The sequence below is a fragment of the Phaeodactylum tricornutum genome, chromosome 6 (assembly GCF_000150955.2).
Source record: "Phaeodactylum tricornutum CCAP 1055/1 chromosome 6, whole genome shotgun sequence".
In the NCBI taxonomy this organism is placed as follows: domain Eukaryota; phylum Bacillariophyta; class Bacillariophyceae; order Surirellales; family Neidiaceae; genus Phaeodactylum; species Phaeodactylum tricornutum.
In genome coordinates this window covers 93,324-121,061 of record NC_011674.1, presented here as the reverse complement: position 1 = coordinate 121,061, position 27,738 = coordinate 93,324, and the positions used below count along the sequence as shown (strand labels likewise).

General features: G+C 52.7%; 9 protein-coding genes across 9 annotated transcripts; 7 read left to right on the top strand and 2 right to left on the bottom strand.

Moving 5' to 3' along the window:
• Positions 1-321: 321 nt before the first annotated feature.
• On the top strand, positions 322-4,105 carry PHATRDRAFT_45072 (predicted protein; the record flags this gene model as incomplete). The annotated part of the gene is made up of 5 exons (XM_002179328.1): positions 322-1,761; positions 1,921-2,610; positions 2,697-2,843; positions 2,924-3,281; positions 3,464-4,105. 5 exons carry the CDS (start codon positions 322-324, stop codon positions 3,670-3,672), a joined length of 2,844 nt encoding a protein of 947 aa, XP_002179364.1. The 3' UTR covers positions 3,673-4,105.
• A 984-nt stretch (positions 4,106-5,089) lies between these two features.
• On the top strand, positions 5,090-8,079 carry PHATRDRAFT_45071 (predicted protein; the record flags this gene model as incomplete). Its single annotated transcript, XM_002179327.1, has 5 exons — positions 5,090-5,206; positions 5,282-5,429; positions 5,506-6,061; positions 6,128-7,225; positions 7,307-8,079. The coding sequence occupies 5 exons, from the start codon at positions 5,090-5,092 to the stop codon at positions 7,947-7,949; spliced, it is 2,562 nt and encodes an 853-aa protein (XP_002179363.1). The 3' UTR covers positions 7,950-8,079.
• An 812-nt stretch (positions 8,080-8,891) lies between these two features.
• PHATRDRAFT_45070 (predicted protein) lies at positions 8,892-11,048 on the top strand. Its single transcript, XM_002179326.1, has one exon. The coding sequence runs from the start codon at positions 9,282-9,284 to the stop codon at positions 10,995-10,997; it is 1,716 nt and encodes a 571-aa protein (XP_002179362.1). The 5' UTR covers positions 8,892-9,281; the 3' UTR covers positions 10,998-11,048.
• Positions 11,049-11,633: 585 nt separating this feature from the next.
• PHATRDRAFT_34675 (predicted protein) lies at positions 11,634-12,110 on the top strand (the record flags this gene model as incomplete). The annotated part of the gene is made up of 1 exon (XM_002179325.1): positions 11,634-12,110. One exon carries the CDS (start codon positions 11,634-11,636, stop codon positions 12,108-12,110), a length of 477 nt encoding a protein of 158 aa, XP_002179361.1.
• A 23-nt stretch (positions 12,111-12,133) lies between these two features.
• On the bottom strand, positions 12,134-13,742 carry PHATRDRAFT_45068 (predicted protein). The gene has a single exon (XM_002179103.1). It carries the CDS (start codon positions 13,713-13,715, stop codon positions 12,276-12,278), a length of 1,440 nt encoding a protein of 479 aa, XP_002179139.1. The 5' UTR covers positions 13,716-13,742; the 3' UTR covers positions 12,134-12,275.
• A 1,754-nt stretch (positions 13,743-15,496) lies between these two features.
• Positions 15,497-17,061, top strand: PHATRDRAFT_19568 (predicted protein; the record flags this gene model as incomplete). Its single annotated transcript, XM_002179324.1, has 2 exons — positions 15,497-16,814; positions 16,860-17,061. Exons 1-2 carry the CDS (start codon positions 15,559-15,561, stop codon positions 17,059-17,061), a joined length of 1,458 nt encoding a protein of 485 aa, XP_002179360.1. The 5' UTR covers positions 15,497-15,558.
• A 231-nt stretch (positions 17,062-17,292) lies between these two features.
• On the bottom strand, positions 17,293-18,339 carry PHATRDRAFT_34672 (predicted protein; the record flags this gene model as incomplete). Its single annotated transcript, XM_002179102.1, has 1 exon — positions 17,293-18,339. One exon carries the CDS (start codon positions 18,337-18,339, stop codon positions 17,293-17,295), a length of 1,047 nt encoding a protein of 348 aa, XP_002179138.1.
• A 1,281-nt stretch (positions 18,340-19,620) lies between these two features.
• Positions 19,621-20,049, top strand: PHATRDRAFT_7173 (predicted protein; the record flags this gene model as incomplete). Its single annotated transcript, XM_002179323.1, has 1 exon — positions 19,621-20,049. A coding segment is annotated over one exon (429 nt), but the record flags the coding sequence as incomplete, so codon positions are not given.
• Positions 20,050-21,695: 1,646 nt separating this feature from the next.
• On the top strand, positions 21,696-23,408 carry PHATRDRAFT_45065 (predicted protein). The gene is made up of 2 exons (XM_002179322.1): positions 21,696-21,827; positions 21,861-23,408. Exon 2 carries the CDS (start codon positions 22,173-22,175, stop codon positions 23,166-23,168), a length of 996 nt encoding a protein of 331 aa, XP_002179358.1. The 5' UTR covers positions 21,696-21,827; positions 21,861-22,172; the 3' UTR covers positions 23,169-23,408.
• Positions 23,409-27,738: the final 4,330 nt, after the last annotated feature.

The window sequence follows — 27,738 nt, the reverse complement described above, 5'->3', positions numbered from 1 at the left end:
TGTCGGTTGAATGTTCGCCTGGCGCGCACAAGGCGCGTCGGCCGGTCGGTGGTAGCAAGGACCGCCGTCGGTGGGCGTGACATGAGGGGACGAGCGGATTCCGTATCGACACACTTTGGTTCCCCCCCCCCCCAAGTGTTGCTACAACGACGATATAAAGTTACAGTTGGTTGGTTTTTCTGCTTGTTGGTTTGTTGGTTCGCACATTCGTACATTCGTCTGTTGGTTTGTACGTTACTCGCTGTTACAGCTGATTCCTTGTTACTCTCGGTGTGGGGTGTTTGGTGAGTGGGTAGGATGCCTCCCGCGGCGACTCGAACCATGGCGTCGCCGTCCAACGAGGATCGCAGCGACCAGGACGCGTTCGTCGGTGAATGGATCGACAAGTACTTTGTCGAATTGGACGAAGTCTACCGCGGACGCATCGTCTCCCAGTCCGCACACAGCACCAATACCCACACCAACAGCAACACCGACACACATACCAGTGCACTCTGGAAGGTTTACTATCCGGCGGATCCCACCAAGTCGTACCCCGATTCGGACGTGGAAGAGTTGGATTGGGACGAAGTACAAACCGGTATTGCCCTCTATCGACAGCGGAACGGCAAGGAGAAGGAGAACGGCAAGACCAAGACGTTCGCAACCCGAACGAGTCCCCGTACGCCGTCGTCCAATCAAGCAACCTCACCCCGCACGTTCGTCTCCTCGGCTACGTCAACCTCCATCTCAACAACTTCCGCGTCGTCAACCTCCTCAACAACAACGACATCCTCAACAACAAGCTTACCCAAGGTACGGAGGACTTCCCGCCGACGCAGCGTTACGCAATCCTCGTACCGCGACGAAGCCTCCGTTGAAAGTGCCGACGACGAAACGTACCGGACCGCGCGACGCAGCCCACGAACTCGGACGTCCCCACCGCGCGCATTGGACGCCCAGTTGGCCGTCGAACCTCCATCCAAGCGCTCCCGGACGGCAGTGTCCCGGAGTACGACACGACGCTCGTCCCCGACGTCGTCCCGTTCCACCGCCTTGCCCTGTGCGTTTGCGGTCCTCATGGGAGCCCGACCCGCTCCACGCAAGGCTCGAACCGCGAAGGACTCGGTCGCCAATGCCCCCTCACACCACCCCTCCTCCGCCCCGGAACACGGCCCGTTACTAGTCCCGCCAACACGGACGCAGACGCAGACACCAACTACGTCCCACGCTGTCGAAGGCAATCCCATGGCCGACGGATCGCGGTTCGTCAAGAAACCCTACACGGCAGGGGACGACTTGCCCGTACTGGCCCAACCGCACGCCATGTTCGACGATCTCGTCGCCAATCTCACGGACCACGGCCGCAACATACACGTTCTCTGGCCCTTGGTGGAAACCTTCCGCTCCCGCACCTTGCGCGTCGCGACCATGTGTTCCGGAACGGAAGCACCCGTACTGGCCCTCGATCTGTTGCAAACCTCGCTCCGACACGCCTTGCGGCGGCACGCCGCCGATGAATTGCGGACGCGCGGCATTGACGTGGCCAACGTCCTGCGCATCGAACACGTCTTTTCCTGCGAAATTGAACCATTCAAACAGGCCTACATTGAACGCAACTTTCGTCCGCCTCTCCTCTTTCGGGATATCCGGGAACTGGGACAGCCACAGGCCTACACTGCCTACGGCGCCTTGCGAGACGTCCCCAACCGACCCGGTTGTGTCGATGTGCTCGTGGCCGGAACGTCCTGTGTCGATTATTCCAATCTGAACAACCAAAAGGTGAGTCCCAATGGGTTGTTTGTGCCGAGCGGTGCTGTGTAAGACAACGGGTGGGTCCACGGAGGGCTGTGTCCATGCGGTGCACTATGTGCACCGTTATACAACGTACGGAACCGTAGGTTTCTGACGAACGTCCTTTTGCTGTCGATATCTTTGTAGAAACACATTGACCAAAAGGGCGAAAGTGGACAAACATTCCACGGAATGATGGACTGGGTTGACCTGGCGCAACCTCCCATTGTCATTATCGAAAACGTCAGTGGAGCTCCCTGGGAAATCAAGGTGAAAATGTTTGAAGAACGCGGGTACGCCGCCACCTTTTTGCGTATCGATACCAAAGAATACTACATTCCCCAAACACGCAAACGCGGTTACTTGTTCGCGATTAAAGCTCAGACCAAGAACAAAGTAGTTGACCGTCCCGCGCGATGGACGGCCGCGGTCAAATCGTTGAAACGACCAGCGTCGGCGGCGTTGGACGACTTCATGTTGCCCAACGATGATCCGCGAGTTTTACGCGGCCGAGCTCGTCTCACGGCCGAAAGCAGCGCCGGTGAAGGAGAGGGCCGCACGCGGACCGTGGACTGGACCAAGTGCGAAACCAATCATCAGCAAGCGCGCTCCATGGAGGAGTTGGGCGATAAGCGACCTTTGACCAACTGGTCCGATTCCGGCAATACGGCCATGCCGAGTTTCGGTTGGAACGAGTGGACTAACGCCCAAGTACACCGAATCCACGACTTGATGGACATCAATGCACTACGCTTGGCAAAACTCATGATCGACTGCTCGCACAAAACCATGGTGTGGAATTTGTCGCAAAATGTTCACCGGGATACGATGGGTGTGGTACGTTGTTACGTCTTCCGCTGCATTCGTAGTCGTATCTCGTTCCCGTTCTTGTTGCTAACCGGCCTTTCCTCTTTTTCCTACAGCTCGGTCTATCTCAGTGTCTCACACCAACTGGAGTGTTTTACGTGGCAAATCGCGGAGGGCCACTCGTTGGTGAGGAGCTTTTGATGCTACAGGGTATCCCCGCCGAAGATCTACTGCTGACGAAAGAGTCGGAAGCGAATCTAAAGGTAAGCCGTCGGTGGAAGTGCGTTGCCTTTTGCCGGTCCACGCTCGATTTCACCGTTAACGTCTGTACCTTTGTGCTTAGGATTTTGCCGGCAACGGAATGAGTACAACGGTTGTCGGTACAGTAATGCTCTGTGCCCTGCTGCACGGTCACGACATTCTAAGAGGTGGCAACGAGCGCGAGGCCTCGTCGGCTGTTGTACCAAGTCTGGTGCCCCGATCCATCACAGCTCCCTCGGATGCGTCTATATCGCTAGAATTTGCACACTACGCTAAGGAAAAACTCGAGCTTGGACCGAGGTCTTCGCTCGGGCGCGAGGACTGGTCGAAACTACTGAGCGCAGCGTCGTCGTCCTCGAAAAAGTGCATCACCGAAGGAAAGTACGAATCTCTGCCGCCGGGAGAGCTAGTGACGTGCCAGGAATGTGGCTTTACTTCGAGTAAGAGCAATGCCGTTCCCCCACGAAAATATGAAGAGCATCATTTTGTGCCGAACGCAGGCAGCAATCCACGCGTTCATCCAGCCGATCTGCGTGAAGAGCTTTTGAAATTGCTGCCAATGAGGGCGCAAGCACAGAATTTTGATCTTGACACTCTGTCCCCATTGGATACTGTTTCGAAGAAGTTGTGGCAGGAATGGAAAGTTGCGGTCAAGGCTACTCTCTACGAGTCGGATGCTACCGGGGCCATATTCCTCTTCAAGGAGATTACCCGCACCCACATTTGGACGGCGCATTTTGGTTCCAGGAATGGAGGACGGCTGGAGATGCGCATATCAAAGTCCAAAATCACTTGGTTACTTTTTGCGAAGCCACCTTCGGAAAAGGGTGAGCTACGGGACATTTTGTCTCGCCCGGTGGCAAGACTGTGCGTTCGTGCACCAAACGATTCAACGGTTCCTGTCACGCTTCTAACAGGATCGTGGGAGCTTTGTCTTCCGGAAACGATAGCTTGTACTATTCTCGTTGAAGGTAGTGGTGATACAATTCCAAGTTGGCGCAACAGACTGGGACTCAAAGGTGGCTTTGAAACAGAACGTCAGTTCTCGCGGTTGAAAGTCACTTTAGAGAGTTCGGTCCTTCCTGATTTAAAGGCAGTCATTGACGGCGTGTACGCTGCGCTACCTCAATGTGGAGGCGCCTGCGGCTCTTTGCGGAAGAAAGAAAAGAGGCGAGATACTGAGCCAGATCTATTCTTCTTTTTGGAATCGGGTCGGAAGTCACTACCGGGCGACGACACTTACATCTTTTCCCCAACATGTCATCGCACATCCAACGGCGAGTATCGCGAGACGCTCCTTGTTGTTGACAAGGCAGCGGATTTCGATCCTCTTCATAGCGGCGTTACACCTCCCCTCTATCGCAAAATTGTGAAGACTTTCGTCCCTGGACGATGGATTGTACTGGAAAATGCCTTCCTGGAAGCGAACCCGCCATGCAGCTCACGTCTAGATTTGACGACCATGTCAAGTTGCGCCGACACTCAGAAGACGTTAAGGATTGGCAAGGGCTCCTGGCAGGCAGCACCTAAGATATTGTCCTGTGATATTCCATCGTCGGACGCAAAAGACATTCAAGAGGCATGCCAGATGGCAGGCGGGCTCGTGGAGGTCAACTTGCAGAAGTCGAGCAATGTCTTCCAACAATTATCTTTCGTTTTATCACGTCTCAAGATCCCTTCACTTTTCTCGGAAAATTGTCAAAGGTGGCTGGAACTGGGTATCAGTGACACCACGCCACTCAATAAGAAGGTCAACGGAGAGATCGAATGCTGCCAGCGATGCGCACCCCAAAAGCCACACGTTAAGTGGCGGCATGTTTGGAAGGGTAAATCGCTAAAGTTTTCGCCGATTGAAGACGGGCAAGAAGCAGCAGTGTACGAACGGGCAGTGAAACAAAGGCCTCAGGCATGGCTCGTCCGACTGGAAACAAAGAAATCCCATTCTCTCCATCTGCAAATTGCGTGTAATGCAGTCAGCCTAGCCTATCGAGCATTTGGTCGCTTCCCAAAAAATTCTTTGTCCAGAGATTCGATAGTCGGGTCGCATATAAACGAAGCGTTGAAAAGGTGTTCGTTTGAATGGCGTGTTGTCGCCCACGTTGAAAAGCGACAGCCAATCTTTCCGACACTAGTCTTCCGATCGAACAAGCGTGATGTCCAAGCCGAGCAACCCCCAACATTCTCGAAGTACATGCTGCGGAAAGAGCAGCTCCGATCTTTGGCATGGATGCTGAAGCAAGAAAGTACGATGGAACCATATTATGAAGAAGAGGTCACGGAGGCTATACTGCCAGGTTTGGAGTGGCGAGCGGAAAGCCGTGTCCGCCGTCCAATATTGGCCAGAGGAGGCATTATCGCTGACGAGGTAAGCTCGACCGTTCTTCTTCTTCTTTCTCCATTAGCGCACTCTTGAGCTTCTCTTACATGTGCTTTTGTTCAGGTCGGCTACGGAAAGACCGCTATCACTCTGGGACTTATTGATTCTTCGCAGAGGATAAATGGCGATTGTCCGGAACCGCCGCCCGCTTACCGTGACCGCTTGATTCAGACGAAAGCTACTCTAATCATCGTTCCGGAGCATCTCATGGGTAAGGACTTATATCTGTTTGATTAATTTGTATTTCTGGCAATTAGCTCATTTTGCTAAACCTTTCAACTAAACAGGACAATGGCCGGAAGAAGTACAAAAGTTCTTGGGTAGAAGCAAGAGAGTCATTGAGATCAAAAGTATGGCTTCAATGAACAAGATTACAGTGGAAGACATTCAGAAAGCCGACATTGTCGTTGCGAGCTTTCAGATACTGAGCAACGAGACCTACTTCTTGAACCTTGCCGAATTTAGTGGTGTGAACGCGTCGGCGTTGCCGTCGAACAAGAATGGCGGCCGGCATTTTGATTCCTTGTATAATGACTGCCTCGAGGGTCTCTTGGTGAGAGTGCCACATTTAATTGGTGACACGCGCAAGGTTTTTTCAGAAATACGTCAGGATGCTGAATGTCACGAAAGTGCGAATGCGGAAGAAAACTTTCGTGTGGACGGAAAGAAGAGCGCCTATAAAAATGGCTCCAAATCGTCCAAGATGAAGGCGCCCGAGACCAGCAAAATTGGCCGTGAACGTGATCCATGGGGGCTGTCCACTTCAAAGGTAAAGGCTTCCTACCGTAAGATGTCCTGTCCACCCTTGGAATTATTCTTTTGGAACCGACTTGTCGTTGACGAGTAAGTCTTCAGCAGTGCGGTTTATTTTTCTAGCTACTGTCATTCTGACGTTTTCTTTCATTGCAGATTCACGTACCTTGAAGACAACAAGCGCCATCGGGCTTTGTCGTTCATACTTGGCGTCAAGTCGTCGTATCGTTGGTTGCTTTCGGGAACACCCAAGCATTCTAACTTTGACGACATTCAGAGCCTTTCTTCTCTTCTGGGCATTCACCTGGGCATTGACGAGAGCCTTCCCGGGGTCAAGATGAATAGAAGTAGAGGTGTTGTCGCCGAAGAAACGACCGGTCTCGAAAGTTTGTCTTTGTACCTGGAAATGCACTCCATGCAATGGCACGAACGTCGTCACGTGCAGGCGCAATCATTTCTGGACCAGTTCGTTCGACAAAACAAGGCCGAGCACGACGAGATTCCGTGGGAGGAGCACTTAATTTTTGTAGATCTACCCCCTGTGGAGCGCGCTATTTATTTGGAACTCGAGACTCATTTGAAGAGTTTGGATATGAACAAGAACGCACAAAAGACAAAGAGGAAGAGCACTGGCGACCGCGACAATCGCATGCAACGGATTCTTCAAGATTCGGCGAGTGCGGAAGAGGCCTTGCTAAAGTGCTGCAGCCACTTTAACATGTCGTCAGAGGCCGCCACCGCGCTGGAGACGATTACCGACATTATAAAGCTTCGAGACACGCAAAAGAAGGAATTGGAACGGGACATTGTCGTCTACCTTGCATCTGCTTTTCGCCAGCAGCATCGGATTCTCCAGCATCAGTCGGATTGGCTCCTCGTGTCTCGATCAGAAAAGGGTGAGGTCGCCAGTGCTCTGCAACAGTATCTGCGAGAGGTTGAGAAGCGTGACAGTGTAACGCACGGGGCCGACGACGAAGTTCACGACTGTATCTTGCAACTTGTCCGACAAGCGGAAGAAGCCTTTCACGCAGATCCCTCTCGGATCGACTCTTTTTTCGACGTGGACGAGGGTGACGATCCACAGGAAGGATCCAGCCCCAAAAGGCGTCGGGGTGCCTCCCCGCAGAAATCGAAGAAAGAAGCGGCCGAAAAATTTACCGAGCGCCTGTTTGCAATGAAGATCCAACTCCGCGATCATCTGCACCTTGTGCGATCTATGGGTAAGGAACTGTGTGGCCGCGTACGCAGTCTCCGGTACGTGCAATGGATTCGCAAATTCCAGGACGCCAGCATCAGGTTCACGTGCGGACACTGTCGCGCCACGGGTCTCGAGAGTGACCAGGTCGGGGTGTTGAGTTCGTGCGGTCACGTTGGTTGTTTGGGATGTTTACGGGTCGAGTCGGCGGCGGAAAAGTGCGTCGAGTACCCGTCGTGCCGCGCGCGCGTGAGCAGCGCCCACGTTGTGTCGTCGCGTCATTTGGGGTTGCACCGGGCCGACTCGAGTGGCGGACGGTACGGCCGCAAGTTGACCGTCCTGGTGGAGAAAGTCCGGGAGATCATTGCGATGGGCGACCGCATGATTGTCTTTTGTCAATTCGACGACCTCAAGGAGAAGATCCGGCAAGTCCTGTTGGAGAACGGTGTGCCGTCGTTGGAAGTGGCGGGTTCGGTGCACCGCCAGATTGCGTCGTTACGGGTCTTCCAGAAAGAAATCCCGGGCCCGACCGATCCACGGGTGTTGGTATTGAAGATGGACGACGAGCAGAGCGCGGGCTTGAACTTGACGCATCTGAACCACGCACTTTTCGTCCACCCGCTACTGGCGTTGTCGCGTGCGGAGTACGACGCGTACGAAACGCAAGCGATCGGACGCATCCGGCGATTCGGTCAAACCAAGACGGTGCACCTGCACCGGTTTCTCGCGCGGAATACCATGGATATGGAAATTTGGGAGGAACGGACCAAGCCTCGGGCGTAGTGTGAATCGTCGGTTGTACCTGTATGCATGTGCGTGTGCGTGTGTGTATGTGGTGCGGATAGAGGGAGGAATGGATAAGGAATTGGATCGGGAACGTAAAATCCAATAATGTGAGGGGTTTTGACTATGAGAGAGGTGTCTTACAGCAGTAAGTCACCGTGAGTTTGACACCTTGATTGTCAGTAGTCCGTGTAGACAATGTGCAGTACCGGTACCTTACTCGGACTGTTGGTCATTTGTTGTCGATACAACTCTTATTCCCGGAAGGTAGTAAGTATCTTGCGTTCTAGAGAAACTCCAATTACGGAAGAGACTGGTTCTAGCTAGTGCTACCAGGTCGGTAGTTCTACCCGGTTCCAGGAACAGGGGAACAGGGGCGCCACGGAGACGTACCGCACCGGAGTCGGGAGACAACCCTACCCTGTCGTGATGAGGTGGCACGGCGGAACGAACGCCCATCGGCGGCGCGCGACCGACTGCGCTGGCCGAACTACGGATGCATGGAAGAGGCCGACCATCTGCGGAATTTCTTTGTCGATGACACCGAATGGGAAAGTGCTGGCGACTACCGTGTCTGTGGTATTCGTTACTTAAAAAATGAAACGTCTGTATTTCTTGCTTCGAGTCGCGCATTAGCGTCTCACTTACGCAATCCCATGTTCTCCGGACGTGTGAGGATGACTGCTCTAGTTTTCGCCGCGCGATGTCCGAGTCCAGTGTCGGGAGAGAGAGTGCGTGTATGAGTCAGCAACACCAGCCCAACACAAACATTCTCGTTATATCCCAGTGTTGGGATGGCCCGTCGGTTCGAGAAAAAAGCAGCTGTCCCTCGTTCCGAGGTAACAGCGCCTCTTCGTTCCAGTCACCGACCACCGATAACCGACCACGACTCTTACTCACACCCGCGGGCCCTTCTTTCTCCAGCACACACACACCACCACGGGGTCTGGCACACACACACTGCCTGTTTGGTCTCTGTTGACTCTCACTTTTTGTGTGTGTGTGCGCTGGCAGTTGCAGTTGCAGTTCTCGTCGGTTCCATTCTCACTCACAAAAAGTTGTATCGGTTCAGAAAGTTGTTCCGTTTCGAGCGCTTGCACCCAACAACACAACTCACGCCAAGGATTGGGTGGGTTCGGTCCGACTGCCTCAGAGGAAGAGTCCAAAAGCAAATCCCTTTTTATTGTGTTCTGTGTTTCCCTGGCCCATTCCATTACCACAATTCACACCAACACACACAGACGTTCGCCATTGACCAGTCTGTTGTGTAGATTTGCTTCAAATTCGTTCTTGCTGTACCCATTCCGAACGTATTTCGTTCACAGTATCGTGATGACCGACGTTCCGCAACTGCGCATTGCGAACACTGCGAACAATGGGAACACTGGGACAGCGTGTCCACGCAACCGCTCCGTCCTCGACTACGACACGGAAGCAGCCTTGTTGGAGGCCTTGCAAGGGGTTCACATTAGTCCCCGCGTCGTTGTCCCGTCCCGCAACGAGGAGCCTGCGTCCACCGTCACCATACCACCACAACCCACGACACTACAAGTTACGGAATCCGCATCCGCAACGCACGTGACGGACTGGATCATGCCCGACCATCCGACCAGCTCGGATCGGACGCGACAAACGCCCGAACACGAGGCCGCCCGTCTGTTGGTGTTGCGCTCGTACGAAATCCTCGACTCGTCGCGGGACGATCCGGCGTTCGACGCCATTACACGGGAGGTACAGGAACGCTTTCAAGTGCCCTGGGCCTGTCTTTCCCTCATTGACCTCGGTCGGCAGTGCCGCAAAAGTATGGTGGGGGACGGATTGTCCCCGCGAGATACGCCCCGGCGCGACACCTTTTGTGGACACACCATTCTCGACCCGTCCGGACTACTCGTGGTCCCCGACGCGACCCTCGATCCCCTCTACCGTCACAAACCCGCCGTCCAAGGATCCATGGCCCTGCGCTTTTATGCGGGGTGTGCCGTTACCACACCGGAAGGCTACCGATTGGGTGCCCTCTGTTTGCTCGATCGCCAACCCAGACCGCAAGGTTTGAACGCCGACGATCAACGGGATTTACGAACCTTTGCCGATCGCGTCGTGCTGGAACTCGTCGCTCGACGCAATCGACTCCAATCCGGACGGAAACGATCCGCCAGTCTCGCACAAGATATCAAGCTTCCGTTTGGATCCATCCCGACCGCGCCTTCCAGTACGACAGCCTCCGAAACCGATTCGTCCGGCACCGGCTCGGACCACGGGACGTCCCCACCCGATTCGCCGCCGCTCCGTCGCGACGAAAACAAGCGTTCCCGCGTCGATCTTCAGGCCTTGCAACACGCCATTGTACCGGACACGGCACCAATCATGCCGGCCGTTTCCAGTTCCAAAACCCACGGTCCACCGTGTGCTCCCAAGCTTTGCACCGACCTGATGATTCCCCGACCACCCCCCAACGTTCTCTTGCCTGATCCGCAAACGAGTGGAGTGGATCCCGATACCTACCTAGTACAACTCGTCGAAGCCTTGTGGGGCGCCAAGCTGGTTGTCAAGCCCGCACTGGAACTGGAAAACTTCTTCCCCGTCATTTCCGAAGACCAAATGGCGGCCTACAACATGACGGTCGTCAACCTCGCCCGCAACAATCAAGTCGATCAACTCCGCACGTACTACCAACAACACGGTCGCACCGTCCTCGATTGCTTCAATCGCTTCGGCGAAGGTCTGTTGAACATGGCCTGTCGGCGTGGCTTTGTCGATATGGTGCAGTTCCTCTTGGAAGACGTGGGATTGAGTGTACGGGTCCGGGACGATTACGGCCGCACCCCACTGCACGACGCCTGTTGGAATCCCACACCGCAACTCGCCATTGGTACCTGGATTACGCAACGCGATCCGGTCCTCTTTTTGATTGCCGACAAACGCTCCTACACGGCCTTTCAGTACGCCCGACAGTCCGACTGGGCCGTCTGGAGACAATTTCTGTGGGATCAACGGGAATGCCTCCACGGTTTGACCGCACCACACGTGCTCGCGCAATTTTCGGCCTAAAATCCCCATTTTAGTCGGTACCCCAACCATACAACAAAGTGTTGTTATTGCCAACCACGTGTACTGTTGATAGTAGTTAGTTAGTGATAGGTACACTATAGGTGTTGACAGTAGTTGGTTACGGTAGATGGTTACCTCCTTAAATTTCACCTAGTCTGGCTATGGGTTAATTCTTGTCACTGGAGAGGACCAGAAGGACATGCGTAGCCCTACGAGGATTTCACGTCACGGGTTTGTCGATGGGAGGGTGTAACCAGAGGAAAGGCGTCGGAGAATATGGTCGGACCATGCATATTCTGTACTCTATTCTAGCTAGCTAGAGAGGAATCGACGATCAAAATAACAGTGAATCACCTTTTTCAATTCTCACTCAACAGTCTTCATTCCCTCGGACTCGTAGCACGAAAGGCTTTGGTTCGTTTGATTGCTAGTTTGCTGGTTCGGTTTACATTACCGTGCACAAACACAATGCACCACACCAAGTCCGTCGCCGCATCACCAGTCGTGTACGCAAAGTTGTGCGTCTGGTGGATAGTCACCGTATCGTTCGGGTTGTCGTCACTGACGACTGCTTTTGCTCCTCTCTTGGTCTCACCAACAACTCCAGCACCACATCGCCATGTCTCACGTTACCGCATGGCCACCGAGGATGAACGTCCGCAAGCGGCGTCGGCCGCCGCCAACGTGCTCGGCACTTCCCTGGCCTGTTGTTGCGACAACGTGCGGGCGAGTGGCATCGGTACCGGCTTTTACCGCAATGGCTACTGTTCCACCGGAGAAGCCGACGTGGGACGACACACCGTGTGTGTACGCGTGACCGACAAGTTTCTGGAATATTCCCGTGCGGTCGGAAACGACCTGAGTACGCCCGTGCCCCAATACCACTTCCCAGGACTGCGGGACGGGGATCTTTGGTGCCTTTGTGCCGAGCGCTGGGTACAGGCCTACCAAGCCTGGAACGCGCCCAAGCTTTTCTTGCAAGCGACCCACGAAAAGACTCTGAATTACGTGGACTTTGCGGTTCTACGCGAATACGCTCTGGACGGGGATGAAGCGGATCTAGCCTTGCGCCAGCTCAACGAACAACGTGAGAGGCTCAAAAAGATGCTCTAACACAACACAACGGAGTTGGGACTGTCACAAATCAATCTTGAGTAATAGGAAATGTATAGAATGCATCACTACGTGACGCTGTAACCTCTAAGAGTAGCGCAAATGCACCTAACTATGATTGGAACGTGTCATTGCCTTTGCCGAATCAACTCTGGGCGACGTGCACTATTCTGCGTCTGCCACAACCTCCGCTTGCCAAAAGCCAATGACACCATCCGCCGTTCCTTTCATAATCCATCCACTAGCGACGGCCATGGAACCGTCTCCCGAAAGTGCGCAGTCGCGTCCCAACAGGACTATCTCGGCATCACCAATGTCTTCGCCTCGTTCAACCCAGGTTTCTTCATCCAGGGCGAAAACCTTGACGGTTCCCAAATTGGGATTGCACATGATCAGGGAGGTACCATCCGTGGAACCACGGACGACCCTTGGATCAAAACTCTCGGGCAACCCATTGCTCACTTCTTTCCACTCGGCTGCTTCAAACTTGAACGACCGCACCTTTCCTGCCGGATCGAGAATTGCCAAGCGGCTTCCATCTCTGGAAAGCGAGGGAACTATATAGTTGCCATTGTTCGGTGCAGCGTCTTGTCTGCCCAGCAGATAGACAGTGTCAGCAATATGGTAAGTTTTGACGTACACATTGGCAATGGAAGACGTTCCGCGACCAGAAACGGAGAGAGTGTTGCCGTCGCCGGAAAGAGACAAGTGACGCCCGAAGTTTCGATCGTCGCTTTCATCTCCATCAATTGTGCGTATTAGGTTCCAGGCGGAGCCATCGAACGAATAAACCTCAACCGAGCCCACCGATGAAAAGAGAGTGGTGGCCCCAGGAAGGCCGATAGCCACTGTCAGTCCATCGTCGGAAATAGAACTGCTGGAGTCAGTTGATTGCGATGGTATGTCTTCACCAACCTGAATCCACGCGTTGTCTACAAATTGAAATACTTGCGCATCTAGACCGTGCACAAGTAAGTCAGTGCCATCCGGCGTCAATTGTATACCTTGGTTATTGATAGCTGGAATGGGCTCTCCGATTTGGGCCCAGCCGTCCGAATTAATCTCGTATACACTCACGGTTCCATTGAATCCTCCAGTAAGGACAGCGACGATAGACCCATCCTTGGACATGGAAAGAGTAGAGCCAAACAGAAAATCAGGAGCCTCACCAGGACTGTTAATGTCGTTCAGTGTGGGCGCCCACTTGACATCTGGCCAAGGGGTCGGAGAAGGGCTTGGAACCATGGAAGGAGCGTCTGAGGGGATCATGGATGGTGCATCCGAGGGAACCATTGAAGGTGCATCCGAGGGAACCATTGAAGGGGCATCCGACGGGACCATTGAAGGGGCATCGCTGGGGACTAGGGAAGTAGACTCGCTTGCTAACTCGAGTGACTCGCTATCAGGAGTGAGTGAGGGAAATTCGGTGGGCAAATACTCGGTTGGCGTGATTTCGGGCAAATCCTCAGTTGGCATGAATTCTGGCAAGTCCATCTTCGTTATCTTGACTCGCTTCGGCAAACGTAGCCTTCGTCCCCGGGTGTCATGGGCAGAGACCAAAGCAAAAGAAGCAAGGAAGACTTGGCAAGCGAGAGCGAAATTCATGGTTAACGTAGCGGTGGGCTGCTGCAATGGATAGCGGTGAAGAAATGAAGGTGAAAGAATCCGAGCTTCGATTGAGCGAGCGGATCGTTGAAAATGTGACGACTCCAACAAGAAAAAACTGACTCGAGTGCACGCGGACTGTTGTGTTTGTTAAAAAAATAACGTTTATTTTGTGTCGTTCTGTCACATACTTAAGACTATTTTCGTAAACGGGCTTTATCGTTGCGACGAAACTTTTATCCTTTCGCGCGTTCCCGGAAAAATTAATATATAGGACTGCTAAGTAAGCTTGTACTATACTGCAGATATTCTTGTGGATAGCAGGATTGGTGCAGGAACGGTGCTCCTCACAGTCAAGCGAACGCTTTTTGGAGTAAATAGGATAAAAACACCAAAACAGGTTTGGGTAATCGCTGGGAAGAAAGGCGGCTTCGAGCACCCAAAGATTGCTGTGACAAGTTAACTCTCGAATACGTACGGAACTACGGTGAAGGCTGAACCGTTGAATGTTAGGAAGATGTCGTTGTCAATGCAATGCTATACCACGTAATACTTTTCTCCTAAAATACCATGATATATAATTGCTTATCAAAATCCTGTTGACTCCTTCCTCTTTCTATGGAGACTCTAATTGTTCTTGCAAATTCTTGCTTCCGTCTAGGGCATTTGCTGTGACGGGACCATCCAGGGACAGTTGGAGGAAAGCGATACCACCAATCACCCTATTGAGGAGGGTTTCGTTGAAGGAATGCCGGAAGGTGCATCCGAAGGAATGAAAGAGGGGACGTCCGACGGAATGTTGGATGGCTCATCAGAAGGAACAGCAGAAGGCCCATATGATGGAATCAATGAAGGAAAATCACTTGGAAGCATAGAATCGATTTCGGTGACACCTAGCTGGCTTTGCGGAGCGAGTGTCGGAGTGGTCGTACCGTCAGCGAGCGGAGCAAGAGTTGGAGCTTTGCTAAAAAATCCGATAGAAGCAACACCATCTGTTTCTTCGACCGGAGCTCTCGTCGTCGTTGCCGTTACCGCTGTCGTCAATATACTCTGAGTCCAGACGTCCTGCAACATTCGGAGCATCAATCCATGATCATCACGTTCGACAGAGTCTTGCCAAGCCGAAAGGTCTCTGTTTCGTTGCTCTTCGTGACGAGAGTGTCGGTGTTCTTCCTTGGCTCCCTCGTCACCATTGCGGTTCGGGACCGTGTCTTGACCTTTGCGCAGCATTGGAGTATGACCATCCACCAAGTACGAAGTACCCGCCATCCAAAGAAGGCAGGCAGCAACAAGTTGGCGCATGGTGGACGGCGATCACTTCGAATCTCCTTTGTTGAAGTTGTTCCGAGAGGGAGCCGAATTTGTGATCGTCTCGTGCGATGATGGATGTTGTGTTCCGGATATACATGTGTTCGAGGAAACTACCTATCGCAGTTTTCTGGCGACTTGAATGGAGGGAGTGTCTCGATTGTGATATCTAGTAGAAAAATATATTTATTTATAGAAATTGCTTGTTTCAAACAAAAAGATATTTTCCCGGATCGCTTTGTGAGTTCGCCAAACGTGACTGCTTCGTTCGGAACTTGTTGGCGGAACAGGACGAGCTTCGATTGTGTAGTCCGTACTTCCCCCGTCATTCACGATTGTCCCGGGAATTAATGTCGCGCTACCACGAAAGTAGGTAGGACACGTTCGGTGTTCGACCGACGACCATGAGGAAGCAACAATCCTGCCCTTCTTTTCCTCCCGGGAATGGCAGATACTTCCAGAAGCACTGCACCTAATCTACGAAACACCCAAAGAGTTGGTGACTCACCCACACACAGACACGCCTTTCTTCCGTATGGAATCCACCGCTCCCGTTACGACGGCCCAAGCCAACGCATCGAGCAGTACCCCCAGCGGTGCTTCGGGACCCACTGCCGATCGCGTTTCCTCGCACACACACGTGAAGGGTCTCGGCTTGTCCGAGTTCGGCACCGTCGACGTCAATGCTAATTGCGGCTTGGTGGGGCAGGTTCCGGCTCGCGAAGCTTGTGGCCTCGTGGTCGATTTGATTCAAGCGCAGAAACTCGCCGGCCGCGCGCTTTTGCTTGTGGGTCCGCCAGGGACGGGAAAGACTGCACTAGCCCTCGCCATGGCGAAAGAACTCGGCCCCGCGGTTCCCTTTTGTCCCATGGTGGCGTCTCAAGTTTACAGTAAAGAAGTCAAAAAGACGGAAATGTTGACGACCAGCTTTCGCAAGGCCATCGGTTTACGCATTCGAGAACAGAAGGAAGTGTACGAAGGCGAAGTCACGGAGTTGACCGTGGAAGAAACGCAGGATGCCTTGCAGCACGCCAATACCTACGGTCGAACCATTGCCCACGTGACGCTGTCCCTTAAAACAACCAAGGGAACACAAACGCTTAAACTCGATCCCACCATGTACGAATCGCTGGCCAAGGAAAACGTCACTATTGGCGACGTTATTTACATCGAATCCAACTCGGGTGCCGTCAAACGCGTGGGACGGAGCGATACGTTTGCGACGGAGTTTGATTTGGAAGCCGAAGAATACGTCCCCTTGCCCAAGGGCGACGTGCACAAGCGACGACAAGTGGTTCAGGATGTTTCTCTGCACGATTTGGACCTTGCCAACGCCCAACCCTCCGGCAATAGCTCCCGGAAAGACGTGGTCTCGCTTATGGCCAGCCTTGGACGACCAAAAAAGACGGAAATCACCGACAAGCTACGGACAGAAATCAACAAGGTTGTGACCAAATACATTCAAGACGGTGTGGCTGAACTCGTACCCGGCGTCCTTTTCATCGATGAAGTCCACATGCTGGATCAGGAGTGTTTCACTTTTTTGAATCGTTCCTTGGAATCGCGACTATCTCCTATTGTCGTTTTGGCCACAAACCGTGGCGTCACACACGTTCGGGGGACTGGCAGTGGCGGTCAAGATGGTGGCGGCGTCAAAGCACCGCACGGCATTCCGGTCGATCTGCTCGACCGACTATTGATTGTACCTACCCGCGTATACAGTGAACCCGAAATGAGGGACATTTTGCGTTTACGTGCCGCCACCGAGAGCATCGTCTTGGACGATGCAGCGTCAGCGCCCTTGTCATCTGCGGACGTAGCCACGGCCGACACGAGTACGTTGGGGAAGCTGGCCGAGATTGGCACGCGCACGTCGCTGCGGTACGCCGTGCAACTGTTGACACCCGCACACATCTTGGCCTCGTGCTCGGGTCGGACCATTGTATCGCCGCGCGACGTGGAAGAAGCGGATCTTCTGTTTTTGGACGGCAAGGCTAGTGCCCAGCGTCTCTCCCAAATGGAGGGCTTTTTGGAATAAAAGAAACGCAGAAGCGTAGAGCAGCAACATTATAAATTACAACATCCAAGTTGTGCTAGATTCTACAAGCTTGCTAGCTAGCGGTCGAAACACGCGGAAAAAGCCGGGTGGGAGAGTGATTGCCTCAACCCATGGATTGTCGTGGTATTTGAACGACACACAGCGACAACGGCGAAAGCCGAGACACATTCTAAGTTCCATTCAGCCCGGCGTCAGAATTAGACCTTTGTATCAGTTCACCACATTGATGTAATCTTTCGGACTGTTGGCATTGACAAAGGCTTCAATATTGTCGGCCGTCATATCCACGAGTCGTTGTCTTGTTTCCAGTCGCCGCCATCCGGTATGCGGAGAGAGCCAGCAGTTGGGCAAGTCCCACAACGGACTGTCCATGGCCGGCGGTTCCGTCGCGGTCACGTCCAGTCCGGCCCCGGCAATGACGTTGTCTCGCAAACACGCAACGAGTTCGTCTTCGGCACAGACGGCCCCCCGTGCGGTGTTGATTAAAAAGGCGGTGGGTTTCATTCGCTCAATCTGCGCCTTTCCAAAGCTGCCTCGCGTTTGTTCGTTTAAAGGAGTATGGATGGAAACGTAATCGGCCACTCGCAAGACCTCGTCGACGTCGCTGGTACACACGACGTCGGGGTGTCCGTACAGAGTGTGATCAGGAGCGAACTGTCCTGCCCGACTAGAAACGTAAACCTTCATTCCGAGCGCGAGACAGACGTGGGCGACTCGCGTGCCGATACGTCCGGCTCCACTAACCAAGCCCACCGTACTGCCGTTGAGTTCCCGCAGCGGTAGCGTGAAGGGTCCGGTAAAGTTCCGGCGGTCCCCTTGTCGGAGCATTTCTTGTTGTCGGAACATGCTGACGGAAAAGTTCATAATGTAGGTGACGGCCATGTGCGCGACGGCTTCGGTGCTGTAGGTGGGAAGGTTGCATACGGGCAGGTCCCGGCTTTTGCGGGCCAAGGCGACGGGCCAATTGTTGTATCCCGTCCCGGCTTCACAAATGAGTCGGACCGTGTTTGGGAATTGTGCCAGAATGTGGGCGGGTACGGGCATTTCCTTGGCGACGACGATATCCTGTTGTTGGACCATGCGTAGCAGCTCGGCCTCGTCCGTGACGGTGTCCCGGTCACCGAGAGTCAGTTCGTCGCAAAGATTCCGCAAACGCGACCAGTCGAGCTGCTGATCGTAGTCGAGACGAGCCGCGTTCAGAAAGACAACCTTGGGTTTGCGATGGAGCGTGCGGGGGGTCGTAGTCGTGGACGACATGATAGTTCGGTGTTGTGGAGTACGCCCACGCCAGGCGCCGACACTGTCGTGGAGAACGGATCGTCGCGTCCGACGAAGTGAATTCGTCGTCGTCGATGGCAACAATCGTAGTGGGCTTCTTGGACCGTACGTAGGGCTACAGAGACGGATGCTGTGGCTGTGGCGGTGCCTGACGCTACTCGTATTCCAGACGGACGTGCTACAAGGGAATGTACGACGTCCCCGACAACGGGATAATGACGGAAGGATTCGAGGAGTAAGCAACATGGTGACGGCAATTTTCATGGTCGTGAGAAAGAGACAGAAAAATGAAAGGTAGACAACCGAGGTTTTCTATCAGGTAATCCAACCAGCTATCTCTTTCTATTGACAGTGAATGGAATAGGGACGTTGGCCTCACAAAGCTTACAAGGTTTCCTGTCCGGGCCCAGACTTGGGAAAAAAGGATACCGTACTATACACGTATGTCATACGCCCATTGACAGTTGTTATTGTACCTGTCCAATACTACGTCAGCAACGACCAGGAACTCTGAATGTCTTAAAACTATCTAACAGGACATGTCCTTTTATGAAAAAAAGTATTTTACATTACCGCATCCTCGGGTAAGATCTACCAAAGATCGTTAGGCGTGCTGTGCTACTTACCCACATCATATATCCCGCGCGCGTTCGCTGCGTCGTTCGTCCCATTTCGGCAAAAGCCCGAGCGCACCTTTGTTTCACGGTCAAGTCAGTGATCAGAAATTGTTGGACAAAATTCATTGGCGTGACGTGAGGTTTGACGACGTTTGGTTGCACGAACAGGAATTCTCCTTCCATTCTCGGCACATCCCACTCTATCTATCTATCTTTTTACAGTTCTCAAGCAATTGGCTTTCTCTGTTTCTCTCATTCTAAACCCAAATCACGCTATCGGTATTCCCTTTTTCCATTCATCAAGTCTCGCGCTTTCCCTATCATCCCTCACTAATGCTCCGTGTCGGATCCTTGTTCCTTTTTGGCCTGCTGCCAATGGCGTCCTGGGCCTTTGTCCCTACGATTCGGTCCGGTACGCACACACGCACCCTGTTCACCCTACAGGTACGAGACTGTATTCGTTAGGCTGTTCGATCCACCCACCCACGCTCCCTGCTTTCACCGTAGTCATGCGCACACTCACACAAACCATTGTCCGTATTCTTTTCGCATCACACTGAATCACGTTTGTCCGTATTCTTTTCGCATCACACTGAATCACGTCACACATCGCTTCCAGGCGGCGGAGAGTGAAGTGAGCTTTGACGCCGATTTGGACGGATCCGCAATGCGCATCGGGATTATCCGTACGCGTTGGAACGACGAGCACGTGACGAATCTCGTCGACGGCATCAAAGAGGGATTGCGGGCCTGTCAGGTGGAGGAGGACAACATCTTCGAAACATCCGTCCCGGGTGCCTTTGAACTCCCCATGGCGGCGCGTTTTCTCGCCCTCAGCGGCACCGTCGACGCCATTATCACGACCGGTGTCCTCATTAAAGGAGAAACCATGCATTTCGAATACATTAGTGACGCCGTGGCCAAAGGAATTATGAATATTGGTCTGCAAACCTCGACGCCCGTCATTTTTGGTGTGCTCACGTGTTTGGACGAAGCCCAGGTCCAGGCGCGGTCCTCGGGAGACAGCAATCACGGCGTGGATTGGGGCAAAACTGCCGTGGAAATGGCGTTGTTGCGGACGGAAGCCATGGGTGGCAAAGCGGAAGGTAAGGCCAAACTGAAAGCCATGGGATTCTCGGAAGAAGCGGACAAGTTGGAAAAAAAGAAAAAGGAAGGCGCCGGATTCTTTTGAACGTTCGTGTGTCCGTTCGAAACGGCCCCCCTCCGCTAACGCACGCACGCACACCGACCGTGGTGGAGGGACGCAAGGTGACGGAAGGTAACGTAACGTAAAAAAAGTAACCAATGCAACGAGCTAACTGTTACTCCATACAACGCTCTTTACACAATTCTAGTCTACCCTCGCTTGCCTCTTCGGGCCCGACTTTGGGAAGGTGCGGCGGCCCCCGCAGTGGCCGCACCCGCCACGGTAGACGCCGCGGCGGCAACCCCATCTCCCTCCGCCTCACCGGTAGTGGGTGTTGCGGAAGAATTCATCAAATTGAGCAACATGAGTGGCACGACAATGTACCAGTATTTGCGCAAGTAACCGAAGAGTCCTTCGGGAGCGACTTCTGGTGGGACGTGATCCTCTCCAAAGACTCCCGGGGGTGGCCGGGAGGACGCACTGCCCCGTGCGGCGGGGTTGTGGGGGGACGACGAGGCACCGTTGCCGGTGAGGAATACGAGTCCGGGTGGGGGATTGTACGACGGCAGAATGGTTCGGAGCGTCATGCCGGGCACGGCGGTTTCGTACTCCAGTTTGGATTGAAAGGTATCCGGGACGACCAGATCCGGCGGGATTGTTTTCTCACACGTGGAGGATGCCAGTGGTGAAACAAGAGGCTGGTACGCCATGGAGATGACTTTGCCGTTGGAACCAAACGTCAAGACGAGTTGGTCACTGAAAATTGTGCAAGGAACATACGAGATTTTTTTGGTTCCCGAAAAGAGTGGCAGCGCATGTCAGGAGCAGTCGTTGTGTTGGGCCAGTGTGGGATGTGCCACAACAGTGCGACAGTGAAACAAAAACAATGACTGCTGTAAGGAGACGTACCGAAAGTTGGCGCGGACGAGTTGACAGGCCGGGACGGATGTGCGAATGACGGGAGCTTGCGAGTCTCCGTCTTCCCGCAACTGTAGTTGATACCATCCCGATTCCCACAATGTTTCTACCGCATTCCGGGACAAACAGTGTTCGTCCGTGTCGAGTTGCAAATCCACGACACCATTGGCGATTGACAGAGTAATCTTACCACGTATCGTGGCGTCGGGACCGCCGTGGAAGGAATGCGACAGCGTCCAGGATTTCGTCAACAACTCGTCCAAAGCCGTGACCCACTGCACCCACAGCAAGCCTAGTGTGAGCGTGGATAACAACGACCGCATCGTGTTGTATTTAGTTGTGTTTTGTAAATAGACGGATGGGTGGTTGAATATCGGTACCGTTCTGACAGTTGCCAAGGGGAAACGGCAAAGGCCTGGTGTTTCCGGCCTCGGAAGCATTCATGGTCGACTCGTGGAGTTTGCGGCGTTCGGGGGAGAGACGAAAGTACAAAGACCTAGTGTGGATAGGGCCTGTCGATCACGGTAGTACCTATCCCTCTCTCACAGTCAGAGCTAACTCTACTACTACTAGAGCTAGCTAGTCGTAGAGAGAGAGGTAGCTACAGGTAGTTTGAGACGGGGGCTCGTGCTCTCTACTACTAGTAGCAGTCCCAATTCCAGAGGAGAGTACGGTGCCAAATTTACAGTGATCTACACAATTATTCTTTCGGTCCGGTAAGCTAGCGTCGAAAAAGACTCGTGATCGATCAATGTCGTAAGGCACTCTGGTCGTTGTGCCACACACACACACACACACACACACACACACACACACACACACACACACACAAAGCCGCCAACAAGAACAGCAACGCCTATTCTATCCAAACACTAACCACACAGTCGCACAAATAAAGGGGTGTGGGAGCAGCGGGGGGTAGCGAAAAGCAGAACTCGAGTTTGTCATTGACTGGCGCAGTTCGCCGAAAGAGCGGAACTGGGTTTGCTGTCAAACCGGTGTTTCCGTGCGTGCGAACGTAACGTGAAGCAAAGTCTCGCGCATTCCGCAACTACTATTTTCATACAGACACGGCTACGTCGGATTACTACGTTTTCGATACAATCGTACGGGAGACAACCGTTCCAGTCATGCCACCGTCCTTGATTCCGATTCCACGTCCCCACGAAGCACTCCGGGAGGACGTCCGGGAACGTCCCGAACTCGTCATTCCCACCGTGGGTGCCGAGTCCACGGCACTCTGTACCGGTGGGAGGGTCTTGGGACGCAATACGCGTACAGGGATTGCCGATTCCGGCTTGTGCCGACGCGTGGCGTGCATCGCTTCCGACGCGGCGGCCGTCCGTATTCAAGGACTCACGGACACGTCCACCTACACCGTCGGTGACACAGTTTACCGGGGAACCGCCGTCGTCACGCTCGTTGACGGGGATGTCTTGCGCTTGGTGCCGGATCGTCCTCATCAACCCTGTTGTGACTCGTCCACGGAACCCAAAATCACGTACGATTACACCGTTCGTATTCCACCACGGACGGTGCACGATCCCACCGCGGCAGCCAACAAGGAGTGTTCACAGTCAACGCTGGCCAACGCACCGACTTGTACGGACACTCCTCCGCGCAAACGGCGGCGTCACCAAGCATCTCACGTCTCCGAAGTCACACTCGTTGATCCACTGCCATCCTCGAGATCCACTGTCTCGTTCAAGCCGGTGCCTAATCCGGCACACGAAGAATTCACTTGTCCCTGTTGTTTGGAAATAATCGTGCACGCCACCACACTGGTCCCCTGTGGACACACATTTTGCCGCGCCTGTTGGGTGGATGGACCAACCTGCCATGCCTGCCGGGCACCGTGTCAAGGGACCGTGGCGTGTCGTGCCCTCGACAATGCCATCGAAAGTCTCGTGCGACAAGGTGCGGGCTTTTTCACAACCGGCGATGTGGAATACTACCGGGTGCGACGGGGCCTGACCGTACCGGAGCATGCGGCGACCACCTCTTCGCGTCGTCGACGTCGACTTGGGGCTGAATCCATCGCGGATCATCCACCGATCGTATATCCGTTGCCGCCGGGCGACACGTCCGTGGGGACGACCATTCAAGATGCCATTTGCATCGACTAGTTGTCCGTACACTGGGAATGTCGTTACGATCACAAGATGCTGCATCGGCGAACAATCCTCGCTGGACTAAAATTGTACACTCATTGATAGTGAATGAGTGCGGCTAGGGCCTGACCGTCCAACAAGGCGGCGGCAGCCCACACTGCACCTTTTTCCAAGTTCTTACATTCGCAAGTTGAATATGGCAATTGCCACCATTGACCGCTCCTTATAAATATAGTAGAGAAGTGTTGACTATTATGGTGTGCACTCTTTACACTATGAACTTATGTACCGCTCCTGTTAAATGTCTTGTTCAGGATTGAAGAGACCTTCTCTGTTTCGCACTGGCTACCACAGCTTGAAATTGTTCGCCACTTGGTCAAGACAGTCCATACCACAGGCCAGATCTTGGAAATAGCAGTCCGTTTCATTTTCCGTACGACGGACGCCATCCCGCGTACAAGGCATTTTGATCGTATCCGATGTACATTGCTCGTTCACAACCGCCATCGCTTCTCGGTATCGGATCACCCGGGCTTGCACGGCTGGGCGCCCGAGCGAATCGATGGTCAAATCGAGAGAGCGGTTTACCGCTTCGAACAACGCTATTTCTGGCCGCATCAAATTTGTCCACGCATCGCTCGCAAAATGCTCTTTCATACCTGGTGATACGAAACTAGGATGGATTTTGATACACATACCATCATAGCCACCACTTCGTTTGGCCGAGACGGAAAGAACATCAGCCAAGGGGAGATTCAGCAGCATGGACAACACCACCAAGCTCTCCTCAATCCGTTCCATCAGTCCGATAAAGTTGTAGTGCTGCATGATGTCATTGGCGTGTTCCATAGGGTTGTCTACTCCGTGACGATATCCTTCCGTAGACAAGTAGTCAATTGCGTATGGATATGATGGGAGATACTGCTTGAAGTTTTCATCAGTAGGCTCTATATGACCGCGGGATACTTGTTTGTGAAAGAAATGACTGATGGCGCGCTTGGTTGGTTCGCGCACCATTGTCCACACAAATGACGAATTTAAGTGTCGCTGTTTCAAGTCAAGGCCATGACTTGGTTGGGCTTTGGAATGTACACAACGCGATTTGCAAATGTCGAAGTCGTCGTGTGGCGATCGCCGCGCCACGTTCTGAGCAATCCGCAGATGCACCCCTGCACTGGAGCTGCTACCGGTCTTGTGCACTTTGACGTAGAGAAAGCCGTTCTTGGTCGGACCTCTGTGAAGTGGAGGCTTTCCTGGCCATCGTCCGCGAGTCTGATTGTCGGTCGGATGAAAGCAAGGCAAGCCGTGCATGTAAGGATGAAAAACTCGGGCAATTACACCGTCAAAATCCGTATTTTGAACTGGCGACTTTCCTTCCTCTGCACGCCTGGGATCCGTCACTACCTGGGCCTCTGTCACAGCGGGTACCTGTTGAATATTTTGTTTGCCAGGAAATTCTTTTCTGAAAGTTGCAAGAGATTGCATTCGGTATAACGATAGAGCACCAACACTAAGTGCAGTCACCAAGAGCCTCGCATTACGCAAAGAACAAGGCGTTACTTTTCTGTTTTGCCAATTGAGCACTACAACCATTCTGGAAAAGTTATCCGCTTCTTTTCTTCTCTAAATTGTTGTGGACCATTCGATTGCAACTATCGAAATGACGATTCGAAGTGCTGTTGCCTCTGCTGTTCATTGACCTTGGCCTTTTTAATGATAGCGCTCAACGAGCCTTTTTTAATTTTGACATCATAAACGGCTTGTTTTGACGGAATGCATAGAATAGGTCAATGTAAGTGATGTCGTACATCCTAGGAATATATAGTACTATGCTATATTCAAGATATTGATTATTCAAAGCCCCGATTGGAACCCGAACGTCGAATTGTTCATACTATCGCTACGACTAACTGTAAGAAATTAATCGCTCTTAAAAAATAAGTATTGGGACGTTTGATCAGTAACTGACATCGTACTCTCTGACTGTGAGGGAAAATGTCAAAAGTCAAATAACTCTCAAATCGACGAGAAGCTCCTAATAAGAGTAGATTGAAATGAATAATATGCACTATTACTAAAGCAGGTCATGAGTGTAGGCTGTTCATATTTTGAAAACGACTATGATGAACTCACAGGCAACGACACAATCCCCGAGAGGACGAGAACAATGCCTCGCTACCTCTTCATCGGAATATTGAAAGTCTCGTGCGACAAGGTGCGGGCTTTTTCACAACCGGCGATGTGGAATACTACCGGGTGCACACCGGAGCATGCGGTGACCACCTCGTCGCGTCGTCGACGTCGACTTGGGGCTGAATCCATCGCGGATCATCCGCCGATCGTATATCTGTTGCCGCCGGGCGACACGTCCGTGGGGACGACCATTCAAGATGCCATTTGCATCGACTAGTTGTCCGTACACTGGGAATGTCGTTACGATCACTAGGCGCTGCACCGGCGAACAATCCTCGCTGGACTAAAATTGTACACTCATTGATAGTGAATGAGTGCGGCCAGGGCCTGACCGTCCAACAAGGCGACGGCAGCCCACACTGCGCCTTTTTCCAAGTTCTTACATTCGCAAGTTGGATATGGCAATTGCCACCATTGACCGCTCCTGATAAATATAGTAGAGAAGTGTTGACTATTATGGTGTGCACTCTTTACACTATGAACCAATATACTGGATCATCTTAGGGCATCTACTGACATGAATGATAAAATACAGAATTACCACAAATCCAGTTCGGTCGCTACTTGATCCAAACAGCTCATCCCACAGGCCAGATCTTCAGCATAGCAGTCAATATCTTTGTCAAAACGCCGGATGCCATCCTTCGTACATGGCAAGTTTACCGTATCCGGTGTACAGCGTTCATTCACCAACGCGAGCGCTTGCCGGTACTCGACAACCCGAGTTTGCACGGCTTGGCGCCCAAGCAAGTCGATTGTCAAATCCAACGAGCGGTTCACTGCCTGGAACAACGCGACTTCTGGCCGTATCAGATTCGTCCAAGTATCGCTCGCAAAATACTCTTTCATACCGGGCGATACGAAGCTGGGTTGAATTTTATAACAAGTGTTGCGAAAAGCGCCATCATCGTAGCCACCGTTGCGTTTAGCCGAAACGTACAGAATGTCAGCCAAAGGAAGATCCAACAACATGGAGAGCACCACCAAGCTCTCGTCAATTCGTTCCGTCATTCCAATAAAATTATAGTGCTGCAGAATTTGATTGGCATGTTCCGTTGGATCATCGGATCCGAGATGATATCCTTCCGTGGAAAGGTACTCAATAGCATAATGATCCTTGGGAAGATACCGGATGAAGTTTTCGTCCGTAGGTATCACGTTTTCTCGCGAAACCAAGAAGTGAAAGAATTGACTAATGGCGCGCTTGGTGGGTTCGCGGACCATGGTCCACACAAAAGACGAATTGAAGTGTCGATGTTTTAAATCAAGGCCATTAATTGGTTTGGCTCTGGCGTGCATACAGCGTGCCTTGCAAATGTCAAAGTCGTGGTCTGGTGATCGTTGCGCCACGTTTCGTGCAATGCGCAAGTGCACCCCTGCACCAGAGCTGCTGCCAGTCTTTTGTACCTTGACAAAGAGAAAACCATCCTTCGTTGGGCCTCTGTAGACTGGAGGATTTCCTGGCCAGCGACCACTTGTCAGCCCATCGGTGGGATGAAAGCAGGGGAACTTGTATCTATGCGGCTCAAACGCTCGAGCTACGACGCCGTCAAACACTGTATCTAGCCTGGCTGGCATCTTTTCTGCTTGTATTGAATCGACCTCCGCTTGCGCACCAGTGATCCTAATCACCTCTTGTTTGGTTGTAACGCGAGCGTCTCGTTCCTCCCAAGCACCAATCACCGAAAATAAGAGCCACGGGTACGACAACATCACGGCAACGACAAACAGAATGACCAACAGCCAGCGAGTCTCGCGTGAAGTGCGCGCAACGCTGCCCTTGCGCCGACTGAGTAAGACTACTTTTTCGGGCATCTGTCACTGCTCTGTTGCCGATCGAGCGGCGGGATCGTTGTCAAGCTCAACAGCAACAAAGTTGCCCCAGTCCGAGAACCGACTGTGTGAGACAAGATGGACCGAGCACCGATCATCGGTACGCGGTGATTCCTGGGACACCGGCAATGCTCACATGGATGAACGACGGAAGATGTTTTTTGTATGCAGAAACATTCTGATGAGAGCGCTTGCACGAAAGTATTATCATGCAAGGAAGCTCATTAGCCATGTCGCAGGTCTCTCTTGCTTGCATCTAACAATTTCAAATGTTTGAATAATAGGAGCGCTGGATGTCTGTTCTGCAGTGACGGACCAGTTTCAAAACATAGATCCTTTTCACAACGATATCTTTCTACGCCTTCGTCGCAATAGTTGGAAAAAGAAATGGGACGTGAGGAACTGACAGTGAATCAACCTCTTACTTCAAAAGCGTCTTGGTTGAATAAAATCCTCACAAGGTGGAATTGACAAGGATCTGACTGGGAATGCCAGCTCACTCCGAGTCCGTTTAAACCTAATTGCTAACAGTAACACGAATTTGCAACGTTTCAGTGTC